Source organism: Hippopotamus amphibius, chromosome 6, assembly GCF_030028045.1.
Source record: "Hippopotamus amphibius kiboko isolate mHipAmp2 chromosome 6, mHipAmp2.hap2, whole genome shotgun sequence".
NCBI classification, from domain to species: Eukaryota; Metazoa; Chordata; class Mammalia; order Artiodactyla; family Hippopotamidae; genus Hippopotamus; species Hippopotamus amphibius.
In genome coordinates this window covers 22,065,129-22,086,923 of record NC_080191.1, presented here as the reverse complement: position 1 = coordinate 22,086,923, position 21,795 = coordinate 22,065,129, and the positions used below count along the sequence as shown (strand labels likewise).

The 21,795-nt window shown below is 40.8% G+C and overlaps 1 protein-coding gene across 1 annotated transcript in view; it reads left to right on the top strand.

The window, feature by feature from the left end:
* LAMA4 (laminin subunit alpha 4) overlaps positions 1–21,795 on the top strand; it is a 133,754-nt gene that overhangs the window by 37,877 nt on the left and 74,082 nt on the right. The window contains exons 4-7 of the mRNA XM_057738716.1: positions 4,688–4,812; positions 10,591–10,671; positions 19,319–19,533; positions 21,531–21,626. Coding sequence (XP_057594699.1) covers positions 4,688–4,812; positions 10,591–10,671; positions 19,319–19,533; positions 21,531–21,626 — 517 coding nt within the window. The remainder of the gene's footprint in view (positions 1–4,687; positions 4,813–10,590; positions 10,672–19,318; positions 19,534–21,530; positions 21,627–21,795) is intronic.

The following is a 21,795-nucleotide window of genomic DNA, read 5'->3' as shown; positions in this document are numbered from 1 at the left end:
CCTGTTTTACTTGCAACTATAAAATTGGTATCTAAATCAAGTGCATAATTCTTACATTAAAATTTTGACAGTTTTCCAATCTGTTGCAAGCTTGGAAAAACCCGAATTTTGCAAATAGTGATTAATTTGGTTCCATGTTAGCTAAATTTTGAAATAAAGTCATAAAATTACGTATGAAAAGGACTCTAAGGATGGCTAACTCAGTAGAGTTCCCTGTTGCTCTGTGCCCTCAATGTAAGAATAGGATGGGAACCAAATGCAAATAAGTTCTTTATACATTGTTTTTCCTTCTTCTCTCAACCCTGAACATGTTCCTCCTCTTGTATTCCCCACCTCAATTAATGACAGCACCATTCTGCCAATCCCCCATGCTTAGATGTCCCAGATGCTTCATCAGCTTCCTTTCCCTCTTCACCAACATTCAACTGGACACCAAATCCTGCCGGTTCAACCTAGGAGAGGGCCTCCGCTGTTCTATACCATCCCACTGGCTTAATTCATGCCCATAGCATCCCTCCGTGACCACTAGTGCAGCTTCCCAGCTACTCATTATGCCCTGCTCCAGACTCTCCTTCCCGTGATCTGTCTTCCTTACAAGCAATAGATGCGTCTTTAAAAACCACAGCCTAATCAAGGCATCCCCCTTTCTAAAATCTTTTAAGGATTTCTATTCCAGCCCCACTGAGCTTCTCTCTGCCACCTAAACTAACTCTATACTTGCATTCTCTGTGTTTAAACTTGTGTTTCCCTGTCCTCTGCCTGGGATTTTTTGCTTATCCTTCAAGGCCTAGTTCAAATGTCACCACCTCTGTTAAGTCTTCTCCAACTTTCTCAGGAAGAGTAGACCCTGTCCTTTCTTTCTGTCCCATAGCAGAGTCATAGCACATAGCACACTGTATTCTTCTCAGTTTACCTCTCTGTTTTTATCACAAGTCACTCAAAGTGAGTTATTCAAAGGCAGGAACTGGGTCTTCTTCATTTTAGTAACAGTCACAGCTCATTGTCTGCAATGATATCAGCTTAATCCATGTTTGTTACGTGAATGAATTATAAACTAACTTAAAAGCAAAAACCTTTAATATTATAATTTGAGACACTGGGGTCCCTTTATTGCAGTAAAATGCCCTGTCTTGTTATGCTAGAGACTTGGGCTTGGGCCCAATGCTGGTAACTAGCAAACCGTGTTATCAACACCAGGTGTTTCCATCTAGACCCCTGCTTCTCAAGAATAGTCTAGACCAACAGCACTGGAGAATCTTGGGAGCTTGTTAGAAATGCAGAAACCCAGGCCCCACCCAGACACCCTGAACAGAATCTGAATTTTCACAAGATCCCCAGGGCATTATGTGCATACAGGTCTGAAAAGCTCTAATCTAGACAGAGCAGCAGTTCTCAGACTTTTTTGTCTCTTGAGCCCTTTACACTCATAAGACTCACTCAGGGTGCCAATGAGCTTTTGTTTTATGTGGACTATACCTGTCCACATGTACTGCATTTGAAATTTAAAACTGAAAATTTTTATAATATTTTCTTATTAATCTACTTGAAAAGAACAATAATAATTCCATAGTATGTTAACATAAACAGTATGTTTTTTAAAACTATAAACATATTTTACAAATTGAAAATACGTTTAATGCCTGGCTTAATAGAAGGCAACTGGATGTCATATGCACTTCTGCATCAACCTGTGGTAATATCTCTATGTCACATAGCCTCAGGAAAACCCCACCTGACACACATGAAAAATGAAAGTACAAAAGATAAATAAAACCTTACTCTTATTATGAGAACAGTTTTGACCTTCCTGGACATATTTTGAGAACCAAGGGTCTAGATAGACTATAGTCACACATAAAGCATGTGACCAGCCACTATCCTAATCCTTTTAGGCTTTCTTCCCACGTTATGCTGGTGTTTTGGCCCAGTTGTCCAGAGACTCCATTTCTCACATGAAGGAGACACAGCTGGTGCCCAGATGTCATTCCTGACACTTTATCTACAGTTAATTGTCTAGATGTAGCTTTCTTAACCACTGGTCAAAAATTCAGAATGCTTTTTTTCATTTTTAAGTGGGGTCAGTTTTCTTAAAAAATAAATGTGTATCCCCACCCCAACAACAACATACTATTTATTGTTGTCATTTTTCCTTACTGTTTTTTAAATGGCAGAGCAGTGAAGGTAAATGATATTTGCAGTCTCAGACTAAAAGATTTTCAGAGCTAGAAGAAACCTTATAGACTGTCTCAGCTAGATCCTTGATTTACCAACAGAGAATAGAGACCCAGAAAAGTCAAGTGACTTGTTCAAGGTCAACCAGCTAGAAAATGGAGGAGCTAGGGAACTCTGTCCCTGCTGCCAGCACTATCCCTGCCAATCTCCCAGAATGTGCATCAGTTGCCTTTTAGGGAATTTCATAACTAACTCTTTAAAAGAAGGCAGATGACAAGAGTCAGTATTTGCACTCTGAGCATTTAGAGGTCATAGTAGTTTGGAGGCTTTGCCCTTGAGGGTAATTGCCCCACGTGGCTGCCATGGCAGAATTAGTGCCCTGACAAGGAATCCAAAGCATCCATCAAGTCATAAGGTGACAGAATTGAGAATTTGCTCATTTTTGCAGCTAAGCAGCCTCTTCAGGCGTGAAGAAGGGTCTAACATCCTACAACAGGCTTGTTTTCTTCTGCACAGATGGGCTTCGTCTGTCCAACAAGGACTCAGACAAGTTTGACCCCAGTCTAGAGCAGCCCTGCCAGATTGCTTATGGCTTAGATTCCTGGTTGTTGGACAAGGCTTATTGGTTTTCCCTAAAATGAGAGATTGCCACGAATTCTGAGCTGGGTTTGTGTGCATATTAATTTCCTTTACTTGTTTCAATGTGAATTCACCCTTTCCCATTTTTTCCTTCATTTTTCTTTCCAATAAATATTTACTGAAGGTTGACTTAGCACTTGACACAGCATTAAGAACGGTAGGGAAATATGTTAACATCCTGTTGTCTGCACATCACACTGTATTTTTCACTTTCTCATCTGTCAGGTGGTCTGACCTAGCCTCTTAATTCTATTCTGTTAACATAATTCTAACCAGAACCCAAAGATTGTCAACATCTAATGGCTGATCAAATGCCCGAAGAGCATCCAGCCATGAAGGCTGTGGCCCGCATCAGGATTCCTCCCTTTTGGCTAGTGTGTTGTACTTGATTTGAAGTCCCAACTGTTAGTAAAACAGCCTGACACTTTCTAATGCAGTCATTTTATGACTCTTTTGGGAAAGGAACCTTTTCTCCAACACATTGGAGAGGCAGTATAATATGGGAATTTCCAGCCTAACCTTAGGAGTCAGATTGCCTGAGTTCACATCTCACTTTTGAGACACAGCTACCATCTGTGTGACACTGGGCAGTTTACTTAACCTCCCTGTGTCTCTATTCATTTGTAAAATGGGGAAAAATATAACTTACCTTAGAATTATTGTGAGAATTAATTAATCCACATAAAATGCTTAAAGCAGGACCTCACCATTATTTTGTTTTGAACCTCAACATAGAACATAGAGACAAAATGAAGAACTCAGAGTTAAGTTTACAGTCACTCCATCTTCCCTCCCCTAAGATTACTCCACAGAGCCCTGTTTGAAAAAATAAAGTTCTCTGCATAGATGTTACTAAGGGAATTAATCAAACAAAAGGGTGCCTCTTCAATGGCACTCTAATTCTAACAGTACAACTTTTCACTGAAAAGCCTATTCAAACTTTATACACTCTGGTGAATGTAAAGATGAAAATATTGTAGTGCTACTGGCATTGCCTTGTGCAATCCAGTAGTGTCCAATTGGAGAAAATATCAGTAGACTAGCATCACTGCCTCTTATAGAGGACTAGTGAGAAATTAACCCATCAACTCAACAAACAGCTGCTGAGTACCGACGCCAGTGAAGTTGATGGCAGTGCAATGCTGAAAGACAGTGTTGGGGGAAGCACTTCTGAGACTGGGAGCAGATGATAACAGTACAATGTGAGTAATGGAAGGAGGGAAGGATCAGGGAGGGGGCCATCAAGAAGGAATCCAGAAGCTCTCAAGGCCTGGTGCAGATCTTGAATGATAAACAGGCATTCTAAGCAGAAGAATCAACTGTTTTGTGCTTTTCTTCCAATTATCCCCACCACAAATGGAAATATCATACCAAAAAAAACAGCTTACTATTTATTGAATATCATTATCCAAGATACCAACCTATTAACAGAATATTCTTTATCTACCTTTTACTTGGACACATTTTGTTCTTCCAAGCCCATGAAAGTGTTCCCCCTGGTGCTTACCAGGGGGGCGGTTTCATTTCCTATTTATTCCAAATCAGCAAACTGATGCTCCTAGGATATCCAGAGTTTGATCATTCTAATTATCATTCTGAATTGAAATGAGTAACCCAAGAATAATCCCCTCTTCATGCAAACTCTGAAAAGAGTCCCCAGGCTGCTAGTGCACACACAGAAGTCATCCCCATTGTCCACACTTTGTAGCATTGACTGGGTCCAGTACGGTTCCTTTGTGCTGACCGGGACCATTGTACACCATCTATTTTGTCAGGCCTGACATCCCCTTTGCTTGAAGTACTGCTTGATTCCCAGATTTACTGTGTATAAAATTCTTTTGTGTCCTTGTCAATTTCCTTATCTTTTGTCTCATAGCACTGCCAACGGAACACAACAGGCGAGCACTGTGAGAAATGTCTAGATGGTTATATCGGAGATGCCATCAGGGGAGCACCCAGGTTCTGCCAGCCATGCCCCTGCCCCCTGCCCCATGTTGCCAAGTAAGTCTTAAAGGAAGATGGTCTCTTCTACTGTTTATCCCCTTAGTTTTGGTGTTTTTTTCCCCCTATACAGAGTTCTAAGGTTTTTGCACAGTCAAAAATTGAGTATCTCTTGTTGCAGTGAGACTGGAAAAGATATAGGAAAGTTTTTTAGCCTAAATCCACTTTCAGGAAAGCGTAAGCATTTCCAGTATAGGTGATGACTCTGTTTCCTAAACATTGGGGGTGGGGTGCGGGGCACATCACAAAGTCAGTGAAGTTTCCCAAGTTCTGTAAGCACGGCTGGTCTCTTCTTGGCCATCCCTTGACTTCGAGAGATCACAACGGGTGATGCCAACAGACATTATAATTCAGCAGTTTCAGTAGTAGTGTTTCTCCTGACTCCCACAGAGCAAATATTTTCTATATGTGGCAGCTAAGTGGGCTTTCAATCAGAAATAGAACACAGATAAACAAATGTGCTTTAGACCAGTCAGCTCATAGAAGATTTCTAAGAAAACTAATGTTCACTTCTGGCTATGTTTCCTGAGTGAGAAGTTAAAGACAATACACATACATCTTAGTGGAAATAATGGAATTCTTTTCAGGAACATATAAGTATAAATCCAGTAGTCAGGTCATAACTAGCCATTTTATTGGCTTAAAAATGTAGAGTATAGAATTAAAATGGTGTAGTGGTGTTTGGTTTTCCTAGTATTCAACCAGTTCTCCAATTCTCTGACACCAGCTGGGTGTCCTACAATCTAATCAAATCTGACACTAACCGCCGGAGTTAATACAGACCCCATAGGTTAAGGGCTCAGTCCCACTTTGGAAGCCAGACAAAAGTTAGAGTCCCAGGCTCCTCACATTTCTGCCCAGCTAACTACAAATTCAAGGGTCCATTCTGTGCCTCTCTAGGTTCAATAATTCTCTAGAATGACTCACAGAACTGGGAAGAGTACTGTACTTACAGTTTTATGATAAAGGATACAGCTCAGGACCAGCCAAATGGAAGAGATGCAGGGACATGGAGAGGGACATGGGAGGGAGCAGAGCCTCTGTGCACTTGCTTGCCAGGTACAGCACCCCCTCAGCAAATCTACGTGTTCACCAACCCAGAACCTCCCCAAACCTTGGCGTTCACAAGCTTTATCAAAGTTTCATTATAGTCATGATTGAATTATTGGTGGTTGAATTCAATCTCCAGCCCCTCTCCCCTCCCATGAGGTGGAGGGCGGGATAGGGTTGAAAATTCCAACCCTCTAATCCTGTGGTGGGTTCCTCGCAGACCAGCCCCCATCCTGAAGCTACTGAGGGACCCAGCAAAAGTCATCTCATTAGCATGAACTCACATACAGTTGGGACTTCCCTGGCAGTCCAGTGGTTAAGAATCTGCACTTTCACACCAGCGGGGCAGGGGTTTGATCCCTGGTAGGAAAAAAAAAAAAAGCCTTTAAAAAAAAAAACAAATACAATTGAAAAATTGAAATGGGCTCATTATGAGTAACAAAAGACAGTCATGTTACTAAGAAATTACATGGATTTTAGAAACTCTGTACCAGGAACCGGGAAAAAAACCAAATATATATATTTTTTGTTATCCCACAAGTGGAAAAAGTAAAAAACCTAGGTTCATACCTCTGCCTTGGCACGTTATAGCTATGTGATCTTAGATAAAGTCCTTTCTCCCTGTGTCTCACTTTCCATGGGATTTGGGGTCAAGGAAACTAGATTCAGATGTTGGCTTTATTTATTGATTCCTTTAATCTGCTTTGGAGTGCAGTTTTTTTCTTAGTAAATCAAAGTTGGTGTAAGGATCTGCCTCACAAAGTTGTGTTAGGATAGCACGTGTGAGCACTTGATGCCTCACATAGAAAGGTGCGTGTAGATGTTGGCACATACATACTTTATATTTTTTCTAACACATTTTTGCATACTCTATGTCAGGCGCTCTTCTAAGGGTTTGGATGTAATATTTCTTATAGTTGTAAAGATTAAATAATGCATATAAAATAACTAAAAAGAGACCTCAATGCCTGACCCATACACACAAACACACACACACATTCTTTTTTCTTTTCTTTTCTATTATGGTTTAATACAGGATATTGAATACAGTTCCCTGTGCTATACAGTAGGACCTTGTTGTTCATCCATTCTATATATAATAGTTTGAATCTGCTAACCCCAAACTCCTAATCCTTCCCTCCCTCCCCTTTTGGCAATAAGAAGTCTGTTCTCTACATCTGAGTGTTTGTTTTGTAGATAAGTTCACTTGTGAATCCTATTTTAGATTCCACATAGAAGTGATATCATCACACACACTTTCTTATAAAGAGAAAAGAGATGACAACAAATTTCCCCCTAATTTTTTTCCCCTTAATTTAACACCAGTATCACCTAATATTTCACCTAATAGCTTGTGATTTGTTCAAATCCTCTGATGAGTCTGACAGTCACTGAAGTCAGGTGTTTTACAGCCCCATCTTTCTTTAGAAACCATTAAACTGCCTCAGCCCTTGCTTTGTGATTTTTCATGTCTGATGGTATTAATAATGTGTGCAAAATGGATGGTACTGAGAGTGAGAGTGGAAAACTCAAACATTGTGTTCTATTATTGTCATTCAAGTGTGTCCTGATTTATGAGCTCCCTTTGCCTCATCTAGGTATATTCTGTAATTGTTCATTAATATTCTGTTCTCAACCATGAGCCCTAACCATGTCTGATGAGGTGTTCAGCATGCCACTTCTTTACCGTGGTAGAGTTATTTTGTTAAATATATTTACCTCCAGCTTTCTAATAACAGGTTTCACTCATTCTCCCGTGTAAATGAAGATGTTATATAGCACCATCTGCTCAAAGCAGGTTTAAACCTAGAGCTGCAGTTTCCTTAGAAACTAACAGATGAAGTAGAAAGGTAATCCCAAATTCTTCATTGTATTGTCTGACTTTTATACTTTCTGTGCCATTCATATGACAAAACTTCCTTATCTAAATTATATGACTTTAATGCCTTGAGATATGAGTCTTCTGGAACCTCATTCTTATGGGCTGAGCAGTCTTGTTTATATAAAATCAACAAATATTAATCAGACACATTATGTGCCAATCATATACTGGTCATTGGTCACAATTCTGAATAAAGCAGTCAAAAACTCCTGGCTTCGTTAAATAGGTCAAATTACAGCAGATTTTGAAGCTTCTAAAGCAAATGACCTTTTTTACCTTTGAGCCAGATTATCCAGTATCTTAGTTCGTCAAGAAGCTCTTGTGAAGACTGTTAACTCTTTCCAATAAAAGAAGCAGAAACTTGCCATTAGGGTAATGAGCTTCTTGTCTTGAAAGAGGAAACACGGGTAGTTTCCACAGGAACCAAGAATTACCATTTCCACCCATGTTCTTTCTCTTCTTGTGGGAGTGAATCCGGGTTCAAAAGAGCAGTTGAGGAACTTAGGGAATGGGCTGTGCAGTTAGGTACATATTCACAGATGTAAAAGCTGAAGTCTCTAGAGGACAGATTTGAGGTGGAAAAACCTGCTAAAAATTAACACAAAAGCAAAAATATACGACCTATAAGTAAAGAACATTATGTGGGAGTGGGGAGGAATTGGAAAGGGTGGAAGAGATCTGCTTTCTCCGCAGTGGCAATAGTTCTACTTCCTGAATCCCTAGAACGAGAAAACTGGCTACAAAATTGGAGGGGGGTGGGAGGTGGGAAGAGTCTGCAATCATGGAACAGGACAAGTTTGCCTGAATCTTATAAAGTGCTAGTCTTTGATCTGGCCTTATTATTGATTGTGTTAGCTAATCTCAAATATTAATCACATATCAAAAAAAAACAAACTCCCCATGCCTCTTTCAGCTTTTCTTAAAATTCATATTGCTGTTTTATATAAAAATCAAAGTGCCAGGACTTTTATTTGAGCTTTCAGAAAGGCACCGAGTGTGGAATCTGTATTATATTTTGAAAGATATGCAAGTTGAGTCTACAGACCCAGGATTTGGACTTCCAGTTACAATAGCCACATCAGAAAGCAAGAAAGTGATGCTTGAGGGAGTTTTGCAAACAAACAGTGCTTCGTCTGTTTTTCTTTGAGTTCCCTGAGGGTTTTCCAAGAGCAAAAGACTCCCTTCCACTTGGAGAGGGCACCTTGGTTGTTAGTGTGGGCTGAGAAAGGCGCCGTGTTTTCATTTCCCTAGCCCCAGACTTTAGCCTAAGCAAAATATAAACAATTAATGCTGATGAAAAACAAAAAAGGAACCCTCGATGGCTCTACTGCCTCTGAGTCTCCCTCCACTAAGACCAATAGTCACGCAGCTATTCCCAGGGACCACTTGCACAGAGCTTGTTTATTTATTTTGGGGTTGGCCAGACATCCTCCATGTCTACTAATAACTGCTCCAAGTAAGGAAAATATCGTCTGTTTGAAACAGTAGGACATTAGCTCAAAGCAGACAACTCCAGGCATATACTTCATTCCTTCAAGCCATGGGTGGGCTGCTGGGTGGAACATCTTCAAAGAAACATGCGTGAGGGTTTGTTCATGTGCTGAACACTTAACTGATAGTGTTTCTTTAAGTAGGCTAAGGAATAAGAACAGCAAAATAAAGGGTAAATGCCAAAGAAGTGTAATTCATTGGAATGTTTTTAACCAAACTGTTAGAGAAAATAAATTATGTGTACTGCCTTTCACTGAGAAGCACACATTGTTTTCTGATTGATTTTATAAATGTCTTCACACGAAGCAAACATATCCATTTGCTTTTCTCCAAAGACCATTCGGTCTTTGCTGATACATGCAGGAATGTGAGAACAGCAGGTCACACTCCATGGATTGTACAGTACCGAAGCCAAAACTAATTTTAAAAGTCTTTAAAATTTTGTACACCTCCCTCATGGGGATGGATTCCTGTGTCAGTGTAGAATTTTCAAAACATATGGAGACGGAAATATTCCATTTCCCCTGCCTTCACGATTAAGATATGTATTCTGCTGAAACAATATGTTTATTTGTTTTCTGTCCTGTGTCCTAATTTTTATTATCAAGAAAAAGAAGAATCAAGAGAGGAGGTTTCATGGACTAGAATCCTTTTATTAGGGGTCCTATTTCTTGCTTGAGTACTTACTTTATGATTTTGATCAGCTGAGCCAGCCCCTGTACCCTCTATTCCCAATCTTTAAGGTACACATGAAAGAAATTAATTTCTGTGGAGCAGAAATTAAGGTTCTCTAAAGCATAGTTTAGAATTGGTTCATGAACTTGAAGAGTGGAAGAGAGCTAGTGCGGAAAAAAAAGAGGGAAACTTTCAAGTGAATAACAGAAAGTAGTGGGAATAAGAGAAAATTCTCATATAAATCTAAAATTACAGGTAAAATTTGCTTATCTTATCTCTAGTTTTGGGATATGTGTTTTAGACTTGCATTAAAATATTTATTTATTTATTTATTTATTTATTTATTTATGTACACACACACACACACACACACACACATGCACACACATATACCTGATGTTCTGAAAATTCCCACTGTTTCAAGTAAAAATAATGAGGTTGCCTCTGTGGAAAAATAAATAAGATAGACATGGGATATGGTGTCACCAGTGGCGTGTCACTTTCTGTCTGAGCCTGATATTCTGAGCTTTCCTGAAAGGAGGAAGATTTAATTTAACTGAAGAAAATGATTGCAGCCATTGGAGCTTGAGGGGGACCAAGGTAGAGATGATTTAATCAAAAGTTGACAGTCTCTTCAGTGATGTATGGAATTGACTTCTAATATTCTCTTTCAATTCTAGTTTTGCAGAATCCTGCTATAGGAAAAGCGGAGCTGTTCGGTGTATTTGTAAAGAAAACTATGCTGGACCTAACTGTGAAAGGTAGGCTACTGAAAGTTACAATGGTCTATGGGGGTCAAAGGAAACTTCCTGTTTAACACTCATCAGCTCTGCCATGCTCTCATTCAATAGGTCTTAAGAAGAGGGAATGAGGGATAGCATTTCAGAACCCCTTGGGGGAGCTTTCCCAAATCCCATGCCTTGTATACACCTATAAGAATGCTCCCTAGGTGTCCAAGGCTACACCTCAGGATAAATGCACAAGGAAAGAGGAAAATGAATATGCATATTTTGAAGAGATTCTCTAGATGGCCGCTCTCTCTCTCCCTCTGAGAACCAGTGTACAATTAATGTCCAAAAGAGAGAGAAAGACAGAAAGGCTTCTTCAGTGATTCATGTTTTTAATAACTGGTCTGTTAATAGAGTGATGCATTGAAAAAAGCACAAACCTATTATTTAACCTATTCTTTATACCATAGCCTCTCCTGAAAAGTAAACTAATTCCATGAGTTTGGATTTTCTGAATCCCATTTTGGTATTTACACCTAACATTCTTTTTTAAGTTGCTTTGGGCTTTGCTCAAACAGGAAAGGCTTTGGCCAGCAAGAGTGCAAGGCTTCCCACCAAATGATTCCTGGCAAAACATTTCCCATCCTCCCTCAGCTGCTCACAGGTTTCTAAAAGGGCTTCAACTGAAAGAGTCTCACAGAGAAGCCATCTTATTTTTAACAGAAATGCCATTAATGTCGGCCTCCCCATTGTGTTTAGGCAGCGAAATGATGTCTGGTGTCAGGGGAGGAAGGGCCAGAAGGGAGCGGTCAGACAGCCCCACATCTGTAGTGCTCTCACTTCCCCATAGCATACGGCCTACTGCCCTGGATGGGACTCACAGATTCAGCCTAGAGCTCAAAAGGTAAACCTTCAATACCATCTCACTTCCAGAGAAAACACCCTCCACCTCTCAAAGCGTAGCTCTTGAACTCTTTAAAAAGTCACAGTGTCTGTGGTACATAGACAATCTCTATATTTTGAGGGCATTGTTATTGTGATTATTAAATGTGCAAAATGTGGGTAATTCTTTCGCTTAAGAGTTGTGGGATTTTCCCCCTTTTTGCTATAAAGTGAAAAAGTGAAAAGCTGAGGGACCATATGAATGTCATCCTTCAGGAGGGACTGCTAGAGATGATCAGATGACCTTCGGCTGACTAATGTTGGTGACACACTTATTCTGTACTTCCTTATTTGGGGTCCCAGGAACATGAGCCACCTGATTTACTTATTATCTGGCTCAGTAGGGGAGTGAGAGGATTGTTCATCTGCCAGGGATGGAGCTTTTTCTCCCCAGTGTCTGAGGTTAAACTCAGTTTAGTCTGATAAGGATTGAGCAATACTACCAGCTAATGGGTGTTGGATGGCTCCTGAGAGGGGAATTAATGGCCTTAAAGAGAGTCCTGCTGACCAAATGCAAGTTCCTCCAGAAGTGAAGTAATCTCGGCCCCAAGGGCTCAGTCCTACAAAAGCACACAGGGGTGCGGATAAGGGTCCTTTTAGCGATAGTGGGGGGCTTGGCACAGGACAGCATGCCCACCTCAGATGTGGGATTATAGGTGATAAATCCCCAGCTCGCATCAGAGGCTCCTGGAACCTGCCATTAATCAGCAAGGCTCAGTCAGCTCTGCTGCTTAGCCTGGACCTGGATTGATAGGATGCAGGGGAGAGCGCTAGCCTGGGAATTGGAAGTAGAGTGTTGAGATGTAGCGTCAGCCTGGCTGAGTCTGTCTCTCAGCTCTAGCCCTTTATGATCCTCCTGGGCAAGTTATTTGATCTCTAAGTGGCAATTTCCACATCTCCAGAAAGGAAAAAATGAAAATACCCACCTCATAGGACTTGTGAATAATACTGTGAAGTTTTTAGTATGGCACCTGCCACTTCATAAATGCTCAATGAAAATTAACTGGTGACAGTACAGGTCATTGTGCCTATTGTCCTGTTGCCACTGCTGGCAAAATGTGTGCTTGGGACAAGTTGGCTCATTTCCCTGAATCTCAGTTTGGTTAGCTAGAAATAGTGTCCATTATTGATTGTCTCCTATGTCCTCTCTCAGCCTCATAACTACTCTGAGAGGAGGTCGTAATTTATCATTTTGCAGATGAGGAAACCGTGACTTGTCTAAAGTCACACCACTGTTAAGTGAGGCAACCAGGATTTGGCAAGTTTGGCTTAAAAATTTGGATTCTTCTCCCATTCTGCTTTTCCTGAATGTCTTCCTAAGAGTCTTCTGTTTTAAACATTGACAATTAATGAATTAGACGAACTTCTGATATGAAGGAGAAAAGTGGTTAATCTGTTAACTAGATTCCCTTTGACAGAAGGCTGCATCTACAAAGGTGCTGGAAGTAAGCATCCCTTCTAATGCTTTTTATCTGCATTGGGGGAGGATCACTTTGAGCAACTTTATCTTCTCTTTCCTGACCACCATTCCTCACACCTTACTCTTTTAAAGAGAATGTACTGAGGCATTTTACATCGAAAATTGACCTGACAATCCAGGGAACTCTTCCTCAAAATAGAAATGGCCACACAAACAGATTTGTGGAGGGGGTAGGGATGTGATACATCTGAGACATGGTCTCTTGTCCTCAGTGAAGTCAAGGCTAGGGGAGGAGACAAACCTGAAAACCTTTCACTGCAAGACAGGAAAAAGGAAAAGCCAAAGAGAAGGCACGCAGAGGCTCTTCAAGAGTGTAGTGAAAGGAGTGATTTCCTTTCATGGAGAGGCTGGATCATCCCACAGGAGGTGGCCTTAACTGCTTTTAATTTGTTTGACTCTGGGACTGAGAGAGGGTTTCTGTTTTGAGTTTAATCACTGAGTTGTTAAGTTGTCCCAATTAAACTTCATCTAATATGTTTTCAGTGAATTTGTTAACTCATCTCTCCACAAGATCTTTTCAAAATATGCAGCTGATTTGTGTGGCTATCGATCTCATTAGTCCAAACGAGAACACTCTGGGTGTTTCTGTACTTAGAGATCATGAATCAGCGGTGGTTTTCAAGTCTGACTGTGTGTAAGCATCTCCTGGAAACCTTCGGATTCCTGAACCCTCCCGGACCCTCTCAGTGCCCCACTGAAAAGAGACCGCTCAGGCGAGCCCTGGGGACCCATATCTTGATTCCCTGTTGGGTTCTCACACCAGTCCTCTCACTGCCTTGTGAACTACTCCTCTGTTTCAACCTTTAATACCAGAGCCGCAAAATATAAAGCAGTGTTTCTCAAACTGCGGCTCAAGAGCCACCGGTGTCCTTGAAGATATTCGTGGGGGTTCATGGGTTCTCAGTGAGTATTTTCTTAATTTTATGTTTCATTTCAGGGATAATCTTGAGAAAAAAGTTCATTGAAATATGTTCTGGACTTTCTGTAGGATCATTTTATAATAAAGGGGGATCTGACTGTCTCAGAGCTGAGAAGAAAATAACGGTGTGTCAGTGCGACATTACAGACAACTGGAGGCCGAATGACATGACATTGAGGCAAACTGAGTCATCACACAGCACAATCCTCTAGTCCCGTTGCAAGTGGCTATTCAGTTGCAACAACATCCGCTGCCTTGAATTAATACTAATTTGAATTCAATTCATTGCATAGTTTTGTTGTGCCTTATTTGGAAAACGTATCTTGGTTTTTCAAGATGTATAAAAGTCATAATTTAAACAAACACTGGAAGAGACAGTCTATGTAAATATTTTTCGTTTCACAAGGACCCAAACTACATATAAGTTTGAGCAACACTGGTCTAAACATAAGACATGGGCCTCTTCTAGTACTGTGCAGAACAGCTCAAAACACGCTTGTCTTCCCAATAAGGTCCATGTTACTTAGCCTGCTCTGGGCCCTGCCTGTCTCTTCTTTCGCCTCACAATTTAAACTCCCCATGCTGGACCTACTGCTTTTCAAATCCACCAGGTCAACTGTAGCACTTACCACATTGTGTTACATTTAGATAATGATCACAATGATGATAAAAATAATCACAATGATGATAAAAATAATAGCCAACAGTTATTGAGTGCTTACTGTATGCCAGGCACTCAGGCACTGTTGTAAGCACTTTACATGCAATGATATATTTAAACCTCAAAAAAAAAAAATCCTATGAGATACCATTTTCATCCTTATTTACAGAGAAAGAAAATGAGACACAGAGATTAAGCCACTTGTTCAAAATCAAACAATTTTTAAAAATCTCGCTGAACTATGAGCTTCTCAACAAAAGTAGCATCATATTTATTTTTCTATGCATTCTTCCTCCATTGCAGTATCTGGAACATGGTAGGCACTGAGTTATATTTGTTTCGATAATACTTAAAAAATTTTTTTTACTAAAAATAACCCCAGAACTTTTAATGTTCCTTTAAAAAGGCACCATGTAGTGACAAGAGTCAGTCATTTCTTGCCTCATTTGACCCCCCCCCCAACTTCCCACCCCATGCCTGGAAAATTGAAGACCCAGAATTGAATAGAGATTGCAAATGGAAGTTATCTTCTGGTGCAAGTAATTATAAAATGCACAACTGTACGGACAGGAGTTTTGAATTCTCATTCTCATTCCAGAGTGACCTTCCCTCTGCTTCTAAGTAGTACATTTCAAAGATGAGGGGCTGCAGATTCAGAGCCATGAAGAGACTTAATTTAAGGTCACACAACGGACCCTCAATGTTCAAAGAAAAGTTTTCAGTTAATAAACATATATGATGTCAGTGCCTTAGTATTCCACATTGTCTCCTGTGGCAGCTTTAAACAGTGTACCTTCATCCATTCAGTTCTGCAGGGGATTGAGAGATGCTTAAACCGTATGAGGATTTATCATGTGGATCTTATTGCTTAACGATCAGGAAAGAAGAATGGGGCAAATTAAAGCAAATTCAGAGAGACCTGAAAATCCTAACAGGAAAGGCCAAACATAGTATCATCAGAGAAAATGATGATGACAGGGATAATGATTTTGATGATGACCTTGATATTAGAGAGTAATAGTAAGGAGGATATGGAGGAAGAGGAAGCTAACATTTATTGGGGCTTATATTATGATTCAGGCATTTAGTCTGATTCTTTCTGCAAGCATCAAGTTTTTCAAAGTTAAGCTATCAGCCCTGTTATCTACATAGAATTCTTCTTGTTACTCCCTATTCTCTGCCTTGGGCCATTTCTGGATTCTTGCCCTGTGACCTGAAATGGATTACTTACATTTTCCTAACCTTAGCTCCCAGTCTTTCGTAGAGAAGTAGAGAGCATTTATATGGCACCTAGTATGTAACAGATACTTTCTTTTCCTTCATTTAATTTAATGCAAATGACAGCTACAGGGTGACATACTCCCAGAATAGCGTCTGTGCCACCTGGGCTGGGAATTTTGGCACCTTTGATTCAGTGAGAGCTATATGACCCTGGGAGGAGAAGCGAAGGAAAAGGAGCAGAGGAGAGGGAAAGCACTACAAAAATTCCCCAAATAATAGATTTTGGTTAAAAGCATTTTTTTCCCAAAAAGCATATGTTTTTGTTTTCCATTTTTGCCCAAATGATATGATCACTGACTGAAATGACAAAGTTCATATGTCACAGTTCTTTCATATACACTGTCAACTTACCAGATCTCTTTTATCTGAGTGAATCAAGTCATTGATAAAGCTAGAAATGAGATTATGGAATAAAAGTGCACCACTAATGGGTACCCGGGCTCCAGTGCTGACTCTAAATCCAACTCCTGGTCCTTTTGTGTCTTTTGTATCCTTTGTACTTTGCTCTTTTAGGGCAGGGATTAGGTGTACTAATAGATAGCATTTAATTACTCAACTGTTATATCATTAATGGATTGACTAGTTAACTCATTAATGCCAGACTTGTGGAGTGGAAAGAGCATAAACTTGGAGTCCCATATGATGTTTGAGCCCTGAGGCAGTGAACCAATCTTCCAGCTCCTCCATGCTCTAGTTTCTTCATCTATAAAGTGGGGTTAGAGGGTGCTATGAGTACGAAACCTTCGCATGCTCCTTCTGTAAGATCTGTAGGGTTGAAGTTGGGACTGTGACTTCAGAGTTGCCTCTGAGTCTACCACCAAAAGATGTTCTTGAAATTCAAAGTAACTCAAAGTAGGTTTTCACTGTGGCTGAGATCCTGACTTAGAGAAGAGAGAGTTTGGTTTTTTCTTCTAGAAGATCAGGGGACCACCTGTGGAGATCAAATACAGTGGAATTAAACAGAGAAAAGAAAGTACTGGCATCTGGCTCCTGTGAGCTTATACAAGTCAGTTCACTCCCGGACCTCAGGCTTCCCAGCTGCACACTGAGGTGGCAGATCTGAGTCCCCTTTTAGTGAGCATAAGAGTCTAATGTTCTGGTTGGTGAACTGCAGCACAGGATAGAAATTCAATCCAGCCATGAGTTCCATAGAGGAATGATTTAAGAGGGCCTGTAAACCAGAGGTACAAATACATGAGTATGAATAACACAATTTATCAAACATTTCCTCAAGCGGCTGTCTCTTTGTGGGTTGTGTGGCACTTACATGCATTCTTATCTTTTTCATAGTGTTCGATTTCTAGAATTTGTATAATTATGCCTAATTCATTTCCTGTTCTTTCTGTGCATAGGCTGTGTGTTTTTCCTCTTCCTGTCTCTCCATGCCTTACACAAAATAGACATGAATTGTCCTTCTGTTGGATGAATTCACTCATTCATTTATAGCAGCAGCAGTGTGGTCCAGGGCGGAGCAAAGGAAAGAACATCAGGGTCAGAAGGTCTGGGTCTTTTACTGTCACTTCCTAGCTATGTGAGCCTGGAAAACCAAAGTAGCCTCTCAGCCTCGGAATGCCAGGCCTGCATGCCCTACCTCCCAGGTGTCTGTGGTAACTAAATAAACGTACCTCAGTGAAGCCATGAGATACAGTGTAAGTGACTAAACGTACACCATCATTACAACTACATCAGAAAACTGAGACACAGGGATAAAGCCTAAAAAAACACCTGCAAAATGTTGAACAGTGATTTTGTTAAGGTCTTGGGATTACAGGTGTGACTTTTTTTTTCATTTCTCTGTTTTTCAAATGTTTTGAATCATGATTCTCTTACTTTAAATGGAAGCCTTTAAAAATGTGGTGTCTTATTATTATTGGCTGTGTCTTATTGGTTTCCTTGGAAAGTCTTCCCTTCCTTTCCACTCCCAAGGCCAAGGTCCCACCCCAGGCCCTCCCCACCCAACTCTAGTCTCCCATTCCAGCCCACAGTCCATCCTGAACTCTGATGCCAACACTGGCTTCATTCACCATCACTTTTTATCACACTCAGAAACCTTCACTGGCTCTCTTTCTTTTTCTCTGTCATCAAAACTAACTGCTATGCTTGACCTTCAGCCCCACAGTGATGTGACTGCACATTCTTTCCAGCCACTCCTGAAGCATCTTCAGCCCACCTTAGCCACTCTTCCTCACTAACTTAGGGTCCACAGCAGAGAGGGGGCCACAGCCAGCCAGAAAACATGTAGTTTGGCTCAAAAAGTATTCTTACAAAGTTTGGACCAAGCTTTAAAAACTGAGATTTCATGTAAAAATCCAAATTTCACCTTTTTCCTTTAAAAAAAGGAAGATCTGGCAATGCAGATCCTTCATTCCCTCAAGGCTACAATATGGAAACAGCTTATAGGAGCTAGAAGCAGCTATCCCCTTAGATGGGGCCTGTGGTCCCATCACTCACAGCAGGGCCTCTGCTGGCCTTACAGGTTACCTTTTGGAAAAAGTAGAGAAAGGCATTTTTCCTCTGGGCAGGGGCAGCCCCACCCAGAGTGCACAGCTTGGCAAAGCTAGCAAAGGCTGGAAGGATTTCAGTCTCTGCTCTCCAAGTGGGCTGGAGTCTCTCATTAAGGGCCAGCTGGCATGACCATAGGCATCAACTCTGCCCCCACAACAAATGCAGTTAGATACTTGGCCTCTGTAGGCTCATATATCTAAAACACCTGGCGCCAGCTCCATTTGTCTGTGGTACTCCCAGCTCTGCTCTCTGCCTTGTCTCCACACCGTCTTCCTTCAGTCACAGGATGGCTGCCAGAGCTAAGTGTGCTCCTGCCTCTATATTCACCTGGAGATGGAGAGAATGCCTTCCCACAGTCCTCAGACAAGAGCCCTGAGCTCCACTCCTGTTGGATCGCTCCTGAGACAAACCATTTTGGCCAGGTCAATGTCAGGCAGTGATTGGCTCAGGTGTAGGTTATCAGAACAATTCAGTATGCAAGGTGGAATATATACCAATGTTTCTCAATAAAGGTATTATTAACATTTTGTCCAGGACAATTCTTAGCTGTGCCCTAGTGGTATACCTCATGGCCACATTTAGCATATTTAGGACCACCATCATATGCCAGCTGTGCACCCCAGTCATTAGAGTGACCAAAAATACCCCCACACTGGTTACATCCAGACACTCCTGAACCTGAAGGTCTCACTGAACTGAATGGGCTACAACACAGTGGTGAAGGGTGGTTCCTTAAAAACAAAATCTGGTCCTATTAGGGAGATGGGACAGTGGGAATTAATTCTGGGAGAGCAATCCACAAATATTCATTACACTTTTTTCTAGGTAGGAAAGACGATAAAAAGGAAGAGAACTATGAATGCTAAATTTTTAACATGTGATTCCCCTTCAGATGTGCTCCTGGTTACTATGGAAACCCCTTGCTGATTGGAAGCACCTGTAAGAAATGTGACTGCAGTGGAAATTCAGATCCTAACCTAATCTTTGAAGATTGTGATGAGGTCACTGGTCAGTGTAGGAATTGCTTACGCAACACCACCGGATTCAAGTGTGAACGCTGCGCGCCTGGCTACTATGGGGATGCCAGGAGAGCCAAGAACTGTGCAGGTACAGTGCTGTGCATACTGCAGCAACCACCCAGCCAGCGCATGTGTGGTGCAGGTTCTCTGTCAATGCTGGATTTAGATGAATTTATCTTGGGGAAATATTGCAATTACCTCATTGACACTTTTCCAGGGTAATACAGAGTCTCAGGAATGTGCATCCCATACTCATAGGGGTAGGTACTTTTATCAAGACTGATGTAACTTACCTCATGGGTAGAATGAACCATGAGACAGTAACACAAGTGAACTTTTGTTTTATCATCTTTATGTCCTTCGAATTCTTAAATCAGACTTCCACAGATTTCTGATCATTGACCAGAGGGCTGAATGAAAGCTTGCATGGTTCACATCAATTTTCTTATTCTGCAAGCTATGACTCTCTTTTTAATTATGTTTGGTAAAATCAGCATTTCAGTGAACTAGATTAGCAAGCCAGGGGTAGTTTAATCATCCCCCTATTTCCTCAAATTATCTGAGTAAATATTTCAGGCATAGTATAAGAAATCTTCCTGATTAGACTTCAGTTAGACTGAAAGGTACAAATTTTATTCAGGATTTCTCCAATCCATTTGCCTCAGAGAGTGAAGCTCTTCAAAAGTAAAGTTAAATTGCCTTCCTCTAGGATAAAGGGTGGCTGAGATGGAATATTCCTTTTCTTATGTGACTTTGAGGAGAAGAGTGAAGAAGAGGTATTGTGCTCTTGTGGCAGGCTTCTATTGGAGATTCTCTCACTGAAACAGATCTCCACTTGAAGAAATTTTTAAGAAGTGGAGAGTTTGAAATCAAGAAGGAAACAGATATGATCTGCGAAAGTCGCCATAAAAGTAAACCTGTCTCTAGGAAAGCTATGTGCACAGAAGCATGACCCCGAGAATAGCAGAGTGAAGAGAGGAGCTCTGTGCCCAGTCAGCCTGAAGAGAGAGAACGTGGGCATCAGGAAGAGTATTGCAAAATCAGACTTAAACATTGACATCCTGATGCTCAGCGTATTGACTAAACTCACGTTTAAGTTACATGGGTGCAGATCACTGTTAGAAAAGAAGATAATGTTAGAAGCAATAAAGCATGCTCTTACTGAATTGTTTAATAAATCTACATTTTGTGGAATATTAAACAGTCAAAATGTAACAAATGTATGTTACCCTTGAAGCTAATTTTTTATGATTATTTTATAAAGACAGTTAAGAGTTGGGAGGAAATTCACAATTCTGTTCTAACTTATTGCTAGCCTAGATAGCTTAAGAAATCCTTTCTAAATATTAAAAATTAATCTCCACTCCAAAGGTCAGTGGAAAATGAACAGTCTGGTGAGACTGGGGTTTTGTTTTTGTTTTTTTCCAAAAGGTATTCTTGAAAATCATCAGTAGATTAATAATGGGCTCTCAAGTCTTATGAATTCGTGTAAATATGGTCCTAATTCCTTCCATGACATTGTTGGTAGCTATCCCATGGATAGCTATCATTTGGAGGTTTGGAGTCCGTCTTGCCAAGGGTCAAGCACTGTGGGAGCCAAGAATCGCTCTTGGGTCTCCTCACTCACTCCTAGTGCACTGCTTCTCCCTCACACCTGGCAGTAATCAAACCTGGAGTTGGATTAAATTGGAGAATCTAACTGCAATGAAAGGATGGCTTTCAGATTCCAGCTGAATGATGGGCTCTGTGATCATTTTGTACCTTGTGAAACTGACCAGGATCTCTTTGGACTGAAGCAGTTTCAGAGCCCTGTCAGAATCTCAAATAGTTGGGAAAGGAATGCTAGAATATTTAGATTTACTTTTGCCCCAGGGTCACCTTTGAAAATCTCACCGAGCGGGGCTTAATTGGGTGAGAGGAATAATCACTAAATCATGTATTCCACATGATCTTCAGAAAGAATATGATTAATCCCCACTGAAGAATTATATACTGATAGCCACTATTTCTACAAACCACAAAAACATTGCCATATTTTAGACATTAAGGAATGAGTCCCTAATCTCTTGTTTTTGTTTCCCACAGTGTGCAATTGTGGGGGAGGCCCATGTGACAGCGTAACCGGAGAATGCTTGGAAGAAGGTTTTGAACCCCCTACAGGCATGGACTGCCCAACCATAAGTAAAAATAACAGTACATAATTGACTAACCCCACTTTCTCTAATGTGCTGCAGGTGTAGGATTAAGAAAAGCTATGCAATACCCTCTCTCTAGAAACTGCCTGAGTCCCACCCTTGGCTTTAACCCTGTCTGTGCCTCAAACAAATGGACCCTAAACAAAAGACATTCA